We start from the raw sequence: 15834 nt of genomic DNA on the forward strand, positions 1-15834 counted from the left end.
TATGTCAAAGCTTATTGTAGACTTTAAATATTTACAAGTTTATTGCATGTCAATTATACCACAGTAAAGCCTTTTTTAAAAAGAGCAATGGAGTCCTCAAGGATGTTTAGATCCTTGTAACATAAATGTATAAGTAATAGCTTTTAAATTTGGCAGTGAGGGAGTTAGTGACTTGGGTGAGGGCAATTCCTCATGAGTGGAGGTTTTTTCCTCTTAGTTGAAGGTAATTGCTGAGGGCTGTATTCATCCAACTGGCATTATCAGTTACTATTTATTGAACACTCACAGCTTTGTATTTTTATTGTACCAGGATTATTTACATAAATATGGAAATTGTACTAAAATTAAATTTTTTAAAAATTAAAAATTTTTTCCTTCTTTGTTGTTGTTATGTTTCCCCCAGATTTATGTGGTTATTTGGAGGAAGAAGACGAAAGTACCACCTTTCAAAAATTCATAGACCATCTGCTCCATAAAGACGTGGTGGATTCTGGGATATTGGAAGATCTTGGAATGAATGAAAACCAAGACAAGAAGTGGCAGAAGGATCCTCATCTTACCATGGAGATGAGACATAAGCAGGTGGGAGGGAAAAGCAAAATTAAAATGGATAACAGGAAGCAATTTTTGTGTAACACATTTAATAAGCTTAAATAAAGACTTAGGCTTTATTGTGAAAAAGGATGCCATCTGTGGTTTGGTTAGAAAGAATAAAAATAAAATATAAGAACTTCAGAAGAAAAATAATGCTCATAAGCTGAGGATAGGAAACAATTTATTTAAGAAAACCAAAAAGAGGGATAATTGATTTTGACCATGAGAGTGGTGAGCTAAACTTTATTAGTTTGGATGTGATACTTCCTATTATAAATATGTAGATTGGGTTTTGCTTGAATTTGGATTTTGTATTGTGACATCAAGATATTAATATCATGAATATTCTGGTGAATGTTATAATGATAATTCTTTTCTAGACAGTGGAAAAATTCACTTATTTTGTGATTATAATTTGAAAGGGAGGACAGAGCTGAATTAAATCTAGTTCAGCTGTTTTGAATTAGAAAGGCGTATGGGAACTTTCTTTTCTCCAAAGGGAATAGTAGGTTATTGGAAAAAGATTCATCTCAACACTTTGTAGAGTAACTTAGGAAGTCCGAAAGACCGAGTCTTTTCCACATGTCCAGAACCAAGACCAGAGTAGAATTAATGTCTATATGTGTGTATGCTATCTTTTTATAACACTGAATTTCTGATTACTTTAAACCATAATGTATGCCAAAGCAGCACTAAGGATGTGAGAGAAACTGGAGTAGAAGCATGATCCTGGTTTGGATTTATGATAAAAGGGAAAAGAAAAGGTTCAGTAAGAGGTAGCCATTATCTAGGAGTCTTATCATAACTGAAGAGTAAGATAAGGGTAAAGTTAAGTGAAGCAGGAAGGAAAGGACCACTCCTTAATTCGTAGCTAGTCTAAAGAATTGAGTTTGAAAAAAATGATTGTGCTTATTCAGAAATATCTGTGAAGTTTGTGGTTTTGATTTCCAAATATGATCCAGAATCATTGATAAATTCAAATAAAGATAGAATTGAATAAAAGGTCGTGATGCTCCTTTAAGGCAGTAAATCACTGTTTTAGCCTTCACAAAGTAGCCTCTCCAAAATATCCTTATTCTTTCTTAAATTATAATTAACATACAGACAGAGCCTAAATAAATAACAGTAATGTACACCTTGGAAAATCTTACGGATTGAAAATAATTACTAAATAAGAATCCAGAATTTAGCATCCAACCCATTGGATTTTCAGCTTTTCTGTAGTGCCAATCATTCCCAAATTGTTTGGAGTCATCTCGCCTGACTTCATTTAAAATTTTGTATAGGCCATTACCCAGTAAACAAATGAATTTCCCCTATTTTTCTGATAAACAGTGGGGTTCTGGGCCAAAATGTTTCGAAGTAGTTGTATTCTGAACTTCAAAATGTGTTCTAAGGTTTTGCATATCCCTTTCTACTTGAAAGGCTGCATTTCACCCTTTTTGTATTCTCTTTAAGGTAAAAGAAAATCGCTTAAGACGTGAGAAAGAACTGGAGCGCCAGAGAATTGAAAAGACCCTGAAAAAATCAGCCTTCTTAGAGGCTCAGTATCTGGTGCAAGAAGAGAAAAAAAGGAAGGCTCTAGAGGCCAAGAAAGAGGAGGAGGAGATACAAAGGGAGATGGTAAAGCTGCGGAGGGAGATAATTGAGAGGAGACGCACTGTGGAAGAAGCATGGAAAATGTAAGCCAGCCACCATGAGCAGCGTGAAGTATTTTTGTTTAAGCCGTCATTTTGGAAGTACTTTAAAGGTCCTTAAAATGCACAGACCATGCAATAATAAAGCACAAAAGAGAAATCACCCATTAGTCCACCGTCTTAACAAGTTAACTATTTTCATTTTTCCACGTTTCCTCCTGGTCTTGGTCCCTTTATGAACTTAACTGCAACCATAAAGTACATTTAATTTGTTATTCTGCTTGTTGTAATAACCACACCGCCTGGAGTCCTAAGGTCTGTATATTACTCCATTGAGTTCCTCTACCATAATTTATGTAATGACCTCCACTCCCTATACTGGTAAGCATTTCAGCTAATTTCAGATTTTTCACCAGTAGTGCAGTGGGCATCCTTAAGCATAGAGCTTTTTCATTCTTTTGAATTATGTTCATAGGAGTGTAATTACTGAGATAAATTGTGTAGGTTTTTTATGACTTTTGAAACACTGCCAAATTCCTTTCCAGACGAGTTGTGCATATTTACACGATTCCTGACAGTGAGCCCCACTCAGCATTGGGGGAGATCATCATTTTCAATATTTTTGCACTTTTAGTAGGTATTCTATTGGTTAGTGTGCATCTCTTTGTGTACCTGAACATTTGTAAGGTTGAACACGTTTCCTTATGCACGTTTGCTAATTGTGTCTCATTCTATTGTGAATTGCCTCAGTGTCTTATCTTCTAATAATCATACAGAGAGTCACCATTGCCTTACTGCCACTGATAAAGAAAAAGAATATCTGACATAAGAGGGAAATCAAAATAGTCCTCACAGGATGTAGTGCTGTTGTGTATCCTCATGCAGAATATGAGCTTCATAAATGAAATAACTAATGTATTTATTCTGAGAAACAGCACTGGTGCATAAACTGCAAAAGCCTTAGGACAACGTGCCTGAAGTGCCTGAATACTCAAACTGAGCGGCCAGAAAGACCTATTAGCCTGCCACCCCCTTCCACCCCCATCAGCCTACACAGCTTTTCCCCCTGTGTTCCTGACTGCTCTCATCCTACCCAATTTAAAACAGCTCGGCAGTGGACGTGCATTTCATTCTTCCAAGTGCCAGGCTGAGGCCTCCTCCAGAGGCCTTTCCTTTCAGAAAGCAATCTCCAGTTTTTTAGTGAGTTCTTGCTAAGGTCAGCCTTGCTCTTTAGATTGTTCTCAAGCCCTGAAGAATCTAGGCTGACCTAAAATAAATTGTGAAAACAAGTAATAGTTGATGGTAGCAGGAAGTTCTGCTCACAGTGGGCACTCAACAGACATTCACTAACCAGTCATTTCTTTTAAAAGTTAAAAGCTTATCCACATGGGGATATATGTATATGTACAGCTGGTTCACTTTGTTATAAAGCAGAAACTAACACACCGTTGTAAAGCAATTATACTCCGATAAAGATGTTTAAAAAAATAAATAAAAGTGGGCAAAAAAAAAAAAAGCTTATCCACAGATACAGTGAGACAGGTAATACGCAGCACTTCTAGGTGGACAGACTGGTTTAAATGTTCCAGAAAGCAATTTGGCAATAAACAATAAGAGCCATAAAAATGTTATTATCACTGACCGGGGAATTCCAGTTCTAGGAAAACTACCCTAAGAAAGTGATCAGAATCGCTTCTCGGCCTTTTGGCTAAGATCAAGTGTAGAAAGTGATCAGAAATCCAAAGATTTGTACACAAAGATAATGAAAATAATAGTATTTATAATAACACATTAATAAATACTGGAGAAATTAATAAATACTAGTTGTACAATGAAACAGCACTGACATGTTATCAGGGTTTTCTTCTGGGTAGAAATATGGATGGCTTTTATACATCTCCAATTTTGCACAATGAGCAAACATTGCTTTCATAACAGATACGTATTTTGATTTTTTTTAAACGACTACATCCATGGTATTAGGAGTGTATTTCTTTAAATGCCCACTATGATCTGTCTGTAACTATCTAATATAACATTGTTATGGCATTAGTAAGTTTGGAAAGAGTCAATAGAATTTTATTGTTGGTAGGGCTTTTTTAATTTATTTGTAAGGTGTCCTAAATCTGCTTCATTGCATAGTTTCAAAGTATCTTCTCTAAGAGATTTATTGATTACAAAGGGAAAAATAGCAACTTTACACTGGAGAAACCACCTTAACCAAATGATGGTTCATATCACCAGTAATAAGATTGTGTGCCCCCTGTACGATATATGATAATGAATGAATGAATGTCTATAGATTATTCTGGCATCCCTCTCTCAATTTGAGTTTCCACAACTGTAAAGTGAAATTCAGAAAGACTGGGTGACTTGCCTGAGTTTTCACAGCTGATCTGTGGCCAGAACCCATGAATCCAGATTCCTGACTAGATGCTATCTTTACTATATCATTGATAAAATATATACCTTATACACTTACACATATCTGTGTAGTTTAATACACTCCAATAAGAAGACAATGGCTATGAGCTGGCTTGGATTGCTGAGTGTAAGAGGGATGACCTGGATGAGAAAGAAAAGGTAGGTGATTGAGAAAGAGATAACCAGAAATATGAGCAACAAAGTTACTAAGAGATTCTTGTTAACTTGCCTGAAGTCCTTTTCCTTATTGTTATTAAGTTCTATTTTTTCTCTTTACAGCTATTTTAGAATTAATATAAATTCCATTTTCTCCTTATTCAGTAACATCTGATTCTTTTATTATTTTTCTTCCTAGAAACCTTGTAAAAACCTTGTGGGAAAAATGTCATTCCTTTCTTACCTGAGGGTCCTGTTTTGTCTCCCCTTGTAAGAAAGAGAGAACTTATGTCTATATTAGAGAATACCTGATAGTTGTTATCTCTCAAATTTTGATCCAGGTATCACTCAATGTTAAACTCAATAAATATACTTTACTAAAATATATATAAGGCTTTCTCCTTTTCAGAGTACATTATAATAATTTTATTTCATTTAACTGTATTTTATAAAGGAATAAACTGAATCTCAAAAAAAATCACCCTACTTTGTAGTTTTAGGGCCAGATCTAAAAATCTCTATCTTCTGATGGAAAATTCAGTGTTCATTCCACTATGGTATGTTCTAATTACTCGTTGTTAAGTCTATTATTCATATTAGTGTTTTTTAATTGTTATTAATAGAGAGAAGAAAAAGCAAGAAGAAAATTCTCCAAAAAATCCAGAGAAAGGCATGTTTCAAAGTGTTCATATTCTTCTGGATGAAGAAAAAATGGCAAAAGAAAGAAAGAAGAAACTGAAAGAGTTACTAATCCAGACTTTCAAGGAAGATCACCAGGTAGGAATTGTAATGTCTCTTTGTTCAGCATTCTGTAGCATAAATGACAAAGGGCTCCATCAGAGATGGACAGTGTAACACTAAGCCCAGTAGAGCCTCGTTACAAATACCAAAGTTGCCCACACCATTTGTTCTGTGCTACCCAGCTGGCTTAGTACACAGGGGAGTGCTTCAATCCTCTATTCAGGGCTATTGTTGTATACTCCATGTGATCCTGGGAAATTGGGGTATGAATTTGAGATGTCTTCCTAAATTACCCTTTTTAGAATTGCATGCAAGTACTAATGTAGATCTCTGGCAGTTTGAAAGCGTAGCTTCCACTTTGACAGTCTTATGGACCATTGTGTTCTGGGTTATTCAGAAGAATTATTCAGAAAGTTACTTGCCTTTTGGTAGCTCAGATCCTAAACAATGACATGTTTGTGCTTCTGCTTTTAATGGTCTGCATTTTATTTTACTCTTCTATCCCTTTCTTTAGTTTCACTTTTTGTAAAATTAACTGGCCAATTTTTTATTGACTAATGAGCATCCTCCCCAGGCTACTTAGGCAGAAATTTTTTTCAGTGAAGTGGGATTGATAACACTATAAATTTGGGGTTTATAAACATTTCAGGTGAAAGGAATTACTTGGAACATTTGTAAATGAGGTGGTCAGATGAGAAAAGATAAATATGTATATTTTATATCTCCTACAACATCCACTCCAAGGCCTTGGGCGTTGATGAAATTCAGTGACAGTTAATGGAATGAATGTATAAATGAATGGATTTAACAAGAGAAAAGAATGCCAGGAAGAGATTGAGGGAGCTTGATAAATGTAGGATAGACTAAAAGGGACCTAGAAATCAAAAACAGGCCTGTGAATATGATATGGATAACTAAGATATGAGGGAAAAAGTAAAGTAGTCAAAGCAATTCTTTAAAAATGCTAGACACGTTTGATGGTAGCATTTTGGACTGATAGGCAAGAAGTCATAATTATTCAAATATAAAACAATGAGTTTGGTCAGAGTTTTGGCTTTAGGAATAGGCAGAGGCAAGTGTAGGAGGAACTATTAAGAGTTGGGACTAACATTTTGGGAAAGATGGGCAAAGGCTTTTGGATGCTGCGTCCCCTCCATGAGATGGATGGAGTTAATGTGTCTTCCTACAGTAACAGTTAAGATTTCTGAAAGAAAATAGGAAAGGAAATGAGTACAGAGGGGGCCATCTTGAGAAGACATAAGGAAAAAGGGCCATGATATGTTTGTTCCCCAACCAATGAGAGATGGATAAGATGTGTGTTCCCTATAAGATTAAGTATTTAATTTTATTGAAGTCCACTGTGCAAGAAGTAATACAGTCATCCCTTGGTATCCAAGGGGGATTGGTTCCAGGATCCCCTGCAAATACCAAAATCTGTGGATGCTCAAATCCCTTATATAAAATAGCATAGCATTTGCATATAACCTAGTCACATACTCCTGTATACTTTAAATCATCTCTAGATTACTTATAACACCTATATAAAAAATTAATAAATAGAAACCTGAATTAAGTAGAGTCAGAAGACCAGAAGGGGGAGCTCTCATGCCCTGTGACAATAGCAGAGCCCAAAAGGAAGAAGAAAAACTCTTATTTCCTGGCACGAATTCAGCCAGTGAAAAGCCATGGACTCTGCCTACTACTGCCCTCCCAATTTACTTTTCCCTCTATAAGAGTTCTCCTCCCCTTGCCCTGAAAGAACTTGCACATGGATTACCAAGGCTGGAGATCCCAAATTGCGATTCTTTGCTGACTCCAAATAAATCCATCTTTGCTGGAGTAAAACCTGGCAGTCTGTTTGTTCCAGGTCAACACCTAATACAGCATAAATGCTATGTAAATAGATGTAAATGCTATGTAAATAGTTGCCAGCCCGGCAAATCAAGTTTTGCTTTTTGGAACTTTCTGGAAATTTTTTTTTTCCGAATGTTTTCTATCCATGGTTGGTTGAATCCACAGATGTAGAGCTTGCAGATACAGAGGGCTGACTATATATGTTTTAGAAAGAAGTGCTAGGTATGAATTTTAGACACACAAAAAGAATTTTACAAAATTAGTGGCCTACCAAAACAGATTACTCAGCTTTAAAAGGATCAGCTGGTATATTTAAAAATGAGTCAATATGAATAAATTATCTCTACTTTGCCACAGATTCTGCTTGATTTGAACCTATATTTTTGAGTCTTTATTTTGAAATAATTTTAGACATACAGAAAAATTGCAAAAACTGGTACATGGCGTTCCTGAATACCCTTCACCCAGCTCTCCTCAATGTTAACATCTTACATAACCATAGTTTAATTATCAAAACTAGGAAGTTAACACTGGTAAAATACCATTAAGTACAATTAACAGGACTTATTAGAATGTCACCTATTTTTCCTCTAAGGTCTTTTTTCTGTTTCAGGACTTGATCTGTAATTTCATGCTGCATTTGCTTGTCGTGTCTCCTTAGTCTCCTCCAGTTTGTAATAGTTCCTCAATCTTCCCTTTTCTTTTATGACCTTGACAGTTTTGAAGAGTACTGGTCAGGTATTTTGTAGAATGTCTCTCAATTTGGGGTTTTCCGATGTTCTCTTCTGTTTAGATTGACATTATGCATTACTGGTAAGAATACTACAAGAAGTGATGCTGTGCCCCTGACACTATAATATCAGGTATACTTAATGGTTTCTTTTGTTGTTTTTTGTATTTTGTTTTTTAATTTTTGAATTTTATTTATTTTTTATACAGCAGGTTCTTATTAGTCATCCATTTTATACACATCAGTGTATACACGTCAATCCCAATCGCCCAGTTCATCACACCACCACCCCCACCCCCCCGTGGCTTTCCCCCTTGGTGTCCATACGTTTGTTCTCTATATCTGTGTCTCAACTTCTGCCCTGCAAACCGGTTCATCTGTACCATTTTTCTAGGTTCCACATACATGCATTAATATACGATAATGCGATATTTGTTTATCTCTTTCTGACTTACTTCACTCTGTATGGCAGTCTCTGGATCCATCCACTTCTCTACAAATGACCCAATTTCGTTCCTTTTTATGGCTGAGTAATATTCCATTGTATATATGTACCACATCTTCTTTATCCATTCATCTGTCGATGGGCATTTAGGTTGCTTTCATGACCTAGCTATTGTAAATAGTGCTGCAATGAACATTGGGGTGCATGTGTCTTTTTGAATTATGGTTTTCTCAGGGTATATACCCAGCAGTGGGATTGCTGGGTCATATGGTAATTCTATTTTTAGTTTTTTAAGGAACCTCCGTACTGTTCTCCATAGTGGCTGCATTAATTTACATTCCCACCAACACTGCAAGAGGGTTCCCTTTTCTCCACACCCTCTCCAGCATTTGTTGTTTGTAGATTTTCTGATGATGCCCATTCTAACTGGTGTGAGGTGATACCTCATTGTAGTTTTGATTTGCATTTCTCTAATAATTAGTGATGTTGAGCAGCTTTTCATGTGCTTCTTGGCCATCTGTATGTCTTCTTTGGAGAAATGTCTATTTAGGTCTTCTGCCCATTTTTGGATTGGGTTGTTTGTTTCTTTAATATTGAGCTGCATGAACTGTTTATATATTTTGGAGATTAATCCTTTGTCCGTTGATTCATTTGCAAATATTTTCTCCTATTCTGAGGGTTGTCTTTTCGTCTTGTTTATGGTTTCCTTTGCTGTGCAAAAGTTTTTAAGTTTCATTAGGTCCCATTTGTTTATTTTTGTTTTTATTTCCATTACTCTAGGAGGTGGATCAAAAAGATCTTGCTGTGATTTATGTCAAAGAGTGTTCTTCCTATGTTTTCCTCTAAGAGTTTTATAGTGTCCGGTCTTACATTTAGGTCTCTAATCCATTTTGAGTTTATTTTTGTGTATGGTGTTAGGGAGTGTTCTAATTTCATTCTTTTACATGTAGCTGTCCAGTTTTCCCAGCACCACTTATTGAAGAGACTGTCTTTTCTCCATTGTATACCCTTGCCTCCTTTGTCATAGATGAGTTGACCATAGGTGCGTGGGTTTATCTCTGGGCTTTCTATCTTGTTCCATTGATCTATGTTTCTCTTTTTGTGCCAGTACCATATTGTCTTGATTACTGTAGCTTTGTAGTATAGTCTGAAGTCAGGGAGTCTGGTTCCTCCAGCTCCGTTTTTTCCCCTCAAGACTGCTTTGGCTATTCGAGGTCTTTTGTGTCTCCATACAAATTTTAAGACTTTTTGTTCTAGTTCCGTAAAAAATGCCATTGGTAATTTGATAGGGATTGCATTGAATCCGTAGATTGCTTTGGGTAGTATAGTCATTTTCACAATATTGATTCTTCCAATCTGAGAACATGGTATATCTCTCCATCTGTTGGTATCATCTTTAATTTCTTTCATCAGTGTCTTATAGTTTTCTGCATACAGGTTTTTGTCTCCCTAGGTAGGTTTATTCCTAGGTATTTTATTCTTTTTTTACAATGGTAAATGGGAATGTTTCCTTAATTTCTCTTTCAGATTTTTCATCATTAGTGTATAGGAGTGTAAGAGATTTCTGTGCATTAATTTTGTATCCTGCAACTTTACCAAATTCATTGATTAGGTCTAGTAGTTTTCTAGTGGCATTTTTATGATTCTCTATGTATAGTATCATGTCACCTGCAAACAGTGACAGTTTTCTCCAATTTGTATTCCTTTTATTTCTTTTTCTTCTCTGATTGCCATGGCTAGGACTTCCAAAACTATGTTGAATAATAGTGGCGAGAGTGGACATCCTTGTCTTGTTCCTGATCTTAGAGGAAATGCTTTCAGTTTTTCACCATTGAGGATGATGTTTGCTGTGGGTTTGTCATATATGGCCTTTATTATGTTTAGGTAGGTTCCCTCTGTGCCCACTTTCTGGAGAGTTTTTATCATAAATTGGTGTTGAATTTTGTCAAAAGCTTTTTCTGCATCTATTGAGATGATCATATGGTTTTTATGTTCAATTTGTTACTCTGGTGTATCATATTGATTGATTTACATATATTGAAGAATCCTTGTATCCCTAGGATAAATCCCACTTGATCATGGTTTATGATCCTTTTAATGAGCTGTTGGATTCTGTTTGCTAGTATTTTGTTGAGGATTTTTACATCTATATTCATCAGTGATATTGGTGTGTAATTTTCTTTTTTTGTAGTATCTTTGTCTGGTTTTGGTATCAGGGTGATGGTGGCCTCATAGAAGGAGTTAGGGAGTGTTCCTTGCTCTGCAATTTTTTGGAAGAGTTTGAGAAGGATGGGTGTTAGCTCTTCTCTCAATGTTTGATAGAATTCACCTGTGAAGCCATCTGGTCCTGGACTTTTGTTTGTTGGAAGATTTTTAATCACAGTTTCAATTTCATTACTTGTGATTGGTCTGTTCATATTTTCTATTTCTTCCTGGTTCAGCCTTGGAGGGTTATACCTTTCTAAGAATTTGTCCATTTCTTCCAGGTTGTCCATTTTATTGGCATAGAGTTGCTTGTAGTAGTCCCTTAGGATGCTTTGTATTTCTTCAGTGTCTGTTGTAACTTCTCCTTTTTCATTTCTAATTTTATTGATTTGATTCCTCTCCCTCTTTTTCTTGATGAGTCTGGCTAATGGTTTCTCAATTTTGTTTATCTTCTCAAAGGAGCAGCTTTTAGTTTTATTGATCCTTGCTATTATTTTCTTTGTTTCTATTTCATTTATTTCTGCTCGGATCTTTATGATTTCTTTCCTTCTACTAACTTCGGGTTTTGTTTGTTCTTGTTTCTCTAGTTCCTTTAGGTGTAAGGTTAGAGTGTTTATTTGAGATGTTTCTTGTTTCTTGAGGTAAGCTTGTATTGCTATTAAACTTCCCTCTTAGAACTGCTTTTGCTGCATCCCATAGGTTTTGGATCATTGTGTTTTCGTTGTCATTTGTCTCTAGGTATTTTTTGATTTCCTCTTTGATTTCTTCAGTGATCTCTTAGTTATTTAGTAACGTATTGTTTAGCCTCCATGTGTTTGTGTTTTTTACGTTTTTTTCCCTGTAATTGATTTCTAATCTCATAGCATTGTGGTCTGAAAAGATGCTTGATATGATTTCAATTTTCTTAAATTTACTGAGGCTTGATTTGTGACCCAAGATGTGATCTATCCTGGAGAATGTTCCATGCACACTTGAGAAGAAAGGGTAATCTGCTGTTTTTGGATGGAATGTCCTATAAATATCAATTAAATCTCTCTGGTCTATTGTGTCATTTAAAGCTTCTATTTCCTTATTAATTTTCTGTTTGGATGATCTGTCTATTGGTGTCCGTGAGGTGTTAAAGTCCCCCACTAATATCGTGTTACTGTTGATTTCCTCTTTTATAGCTGTTAGCAGTTGCCTTATGTATTGAGGTGCTCCTATGTTGGGTGCATATATATTTATAATTGTTATATCTTCTTCTTGGATTGATCACTTGATCATTATGTAGTGTCCTTCCTTGTCTCTTGTAACATTCTTTATTTTAAAGTCTATTTTATCTGATATGAGTATTGCTACTCCAGCTTTCTTTTGATTTCCATTTACACGGGATATCTTTTTCCATCCCCTCACTTTCAGTCTGTGTGTGTCCCTAGGTCTGAAGTGGTCTCCTGTAGACAGCATAAATATGGGTCTTGTTTTTGTATACATTCAGCAAGCCTGTGTCTTTTGGTTGGAGTATTTAATCCATTCACTTTTAAAGTAATTATAGATATGTATGTTCCTATTACCATTTTCTTAAGTGTTATGGGTGTGTTTTTGTAGGTCCTTTTCTTCTCCTGTGTTTCCCACTTAGAGAAGTTCATTTAGCATTTGTTGTAGAGCTGGTTTGGTGGTGCTGAATTCTCTTAGCTTTTGCTTGTCTGTAAAGCTTTTGATTTCTCCATCAGATCTGAATGAGATCCTTGCTGGGTAGAGTAATCTTGGTTTTAGGTTCTTCGCTTTCATCACTTTAAGTATATCATGCCACTCCCTTCTGGCTTGTAGAGTTTCTGCTGAGAAATCAGCTGTTACCCTTATGCGAGTTCCCTTGTATGTTATTTGTCATTTTTCCCTTGTTGCTTTCAATAATTTTTCTTTGTCTTTAATTTTTGTCAATTTGATTACTATGTGTCTTGGCGTGTTCCTCCTTGGGTTTATCCTGCCTGGGACTCTCTGCGCTTCCTGGACTTGGGTGGCTATTTCCTTTCCCATGTTACGGAAGTTTTTGACTATAATCTCTTCAAATATTTTCTCGTGTCCTTTCTCTCTCTCTTCTCCTTCTGGGACCCCTATAATGTGAATGTTATTGCATTTAATGTTGTCCCGGAGGTCTCAGGCTGTCTTCATTTCTTTTCATTCTTTTTTCTTTCTTCTGTTCTGCAGAAGTGAATTCCATCATTCTGTCTTCCAGGTAACTTATCCGTTCTTCTGCCTCAGTTATTCTGCTATTGATTCCTTCTAGTGTATTTTTCATTTCAGTTATTGTATTGTTCATCTCTGTTTGTTTGTTCTTTAATTCTTCTAGGTCTTTGTTAAACATTTCATGCATCTTCTGGATCTTTTCCTGCATTCTTTTTCTGAGGTCCTGGATCATCTTCACTATCATTATTCTGAATTCTTTTTCTGGAAGGTTGCCTATCTCCACTTCATTTAGCTGTTTTTCTGGCATGTATCTTGTTCCTTCATCTGGTACATAGCCCTCTGCCTTTTTATCTTGTCTATCTTTCTGTGAATGTGGTTTTCATTCCACAGTCTGTAGGATTGTAGTTCTTCTTGCTTCTGCTGTGTGCCCTCTGGTGGGTGAGTCTATCTAAGAGGCTTGTGGAAGCCTCCTGATGGGAGGGACTGGTGGTGGGTAGAGCTGGGTGTTGCTCTGGTGGGCAGAGCTCGGTAAAACTTTAATCCGCTTGTCTGCTGATGGGTAGGGCTGTTCCCTCCCTGTTGGTTGTTTGGCCTGAGGCGACCCAATACCGGAGCCTACCCAGCTCTTTGGTGGGGCTAATGGCGGACTCTGGGAGGGTCACGCCGAGGAGTACTTGCCAGAACTTCTGCTGCCAGTGTCCTTGTCCCCACGGTGAGCCGCAGCCACCCCCCACCTCTGCAGGAGACCCTCCAACACTAGCAGGTAGGTCTGGTTCAGTCTCCAATGGGATCACTGCTCCTTCCCCTGGTTCCTGATGTGCACACTACTTTGTGTGTGCCCCCCAAGAGTGGGGTCTCTGTTTCCCCCAGTCCTGTCGAAGTCCTGCAATCAAATCCCCCTAGTCTTCCAAGTCTGATTCTCTAGGAATTCCTCCTTCTGTTGCCAGACCCCCAGGTTGGGAAGCCTGACGTGGGGCTCAGAACCTTCACTCCAATGGGTGGACTTCTGTGGTATAAGTGTTCTCCAGTTTGTCAGTCACCCACCCAGAAGTTATGTGATTTGATTTTATTGTGATTGTGCCCCTCCTACCATCTCACTGTGGCTTCTTCTTTGTCTTTGGATGTGGGGTATCTTTTTTATTGAGTTCCAGTTCTTCCTGTTGATGATTGTTCAACAGTTAGTTGTGATTCCAGTGCTCTCTCAAGAGGGAGCGAGAGCACGTCCTTCTATTCCGCCATCTTGAACCAATCTCTGTTTTTTTTTTTTGTTTTTGTTTTTTGGGGGCCATGCCACACGGCTTGTGGTATCTTAGCTCCCTGACCAGCAGCTGAACCCAGGCCCTCGGCAGTGAGAGTGCGGAGTCCTAACCAGTGGACTGCCAGGGAATTCCACATAATGTTAATATGTCTTATTACTGTTGATGTTAACTTTGATCACTTAAGATTGTGTCTGCTGGGTTTCTCCACTGTAAAGTTACTATTTTTCCCTTTGTAATTCATAAATGTCTTAGAGGAAATATTGTAAAACTATGCAAATATTCTGTTTATCCTTAAACTTTCACCTATTAATTTTAGTATTCATTGATGGGTCTTGCCTGTAACAATAACTAACGTGGTATTTGTCTAACGATGATTTTGTATTTCCCTTCTTGTCTCCATGTATTCGTTTAAATTCTTCTAGAAGGAAAAACTGTCCCTTCTCCCCCATTTATTTATTTATTCATTTATTCAGTTGTTTATTTGTATCAGTATGGACTTGTGGATATTTACTTTATCCTATGGATTATATTCTAGTATTATTTTTACTTTGTTTCTCAAATTTTTCTAACCTTGGCCACTGGGAAAATTTTCAGGTTGACTCTTTTGCCCTTTCAAAATCCTTTCTAGAAAAAATCCTTTATTTCTCTGGCACCACAAGATGTTCCAGGCTCATCTTATATTTTCCCTGCCCTAGCTCTGGAATCAACCACTTCTATCAATACATGGAACCCTGGTTCCATTTGTTGGAGAATAATATTTGGAAACCAAGATCTGGGTACTAGCTGTGCTCACTGCTACTGGGGTATAATGTTTTCTGGGCCCTCTCAGCAGACAGAGCTGGGAAATAGTTGTACATATACTAACTACACATACACACACATTATACTTGTTTCTGTGTCTAACTATTTGTGTACACATTAAAATCCATTAATTCATACTGATACATCCAATTCCAGTGCAGCAACACAGGGGTCATGCTCTCCTCCCTTTTCCTTAATTGTCACTTATTTCTTTATCTATCTGTATATATATTAAAATAATTGTGAGTTCATAATGATAACTTCAACCCTAATCTAGCACCACAGGTTTTAGTGTAGCCTTTCCCCCTTGCTTGTTTATACCTGGAGCTTATTATTTAAATTATATTTACTTATTTGTTTAGTCCTAGTATACTATAAAAGTAGTTTCAGAATTGGTAACCTATACTGCTGTGGAAACAAATTTACTGGCTACAGTGTAATATTTGTACAGTTATTTTTGTTTTCAGCCTTACTCAGCCAAAATTGTTTTCCACAGTTACTTAGGTTGGTTCTTTTCTTCCCCTTCCCATTCCATGTGATTATGTTATTCATGTGTATTATTGTTAGTGAACCTCTAATTGAGATTTTCCCAGTGTATGTGGGTATAACTGAGACACAGGGGGAAATCCGCTTACCACCGCTTACTCCTCAGGCTTTTACGTAGACTTGGCTGGAGACAGGATGTCCTCTGGTAAACACTGCCGGAGTAGCAGGCCCTCTGGGCTCATTATCTTGGTCCCAGTCTACATTCCTAGCCTGGCTCTGAAGGAGCCTGAAGCTGCCCTTGGGTGATGAAACTTGGATACTCAGCAGCCTAAATATGAC

General features: G+C 37.0%; 1 protein-coding gene across 4 annotated transcripts in view; it reads left to right on the plus strand.

Annotated features, from left to right (window-relative positions):
• CCDC191 (coiled-coil domain containing 191) overlaps positions 1 to 15834 on the plus strand; it is a 101851-nt gene that overhangs the window by 20787 nt on the left and 65230 nt on the right. For all 4 annotated transcript variants that reach the window (XM_068546717.1, XM_068546718.1, XM_068546719.1 and 1 more), the window contains 3 exons: positions 404 to 582; positions 2053 to 2276; positions 5435 to 5588. In XM_068546717.1, the coding sequence (XP_068402818.1) occupies positions 404 to 582; positions 2053 to 2276; positions 5435 to 5588 (557 nt within the window). The remainder of the gene's footprint in view (positions 1 to 403; positions 583 to 2052; positions 2277 to 5434; positions 5589 to 15834) is intronic.

Source organism: Eschrichtius robustus, chromosome 6 (genome assembly GCF_028021215.1).
Source record: "Eschrichtius robustus isolate mEscRob2 chromosome 6, mEscRob2.pri, whole genome shotgun sequence".
NCBI lineage: Eukaryota > Metazoa > Chordata > Mammalia > Artiodactyla > Eschrichtiidae > Eschrichtius > Eschrichtius robustus.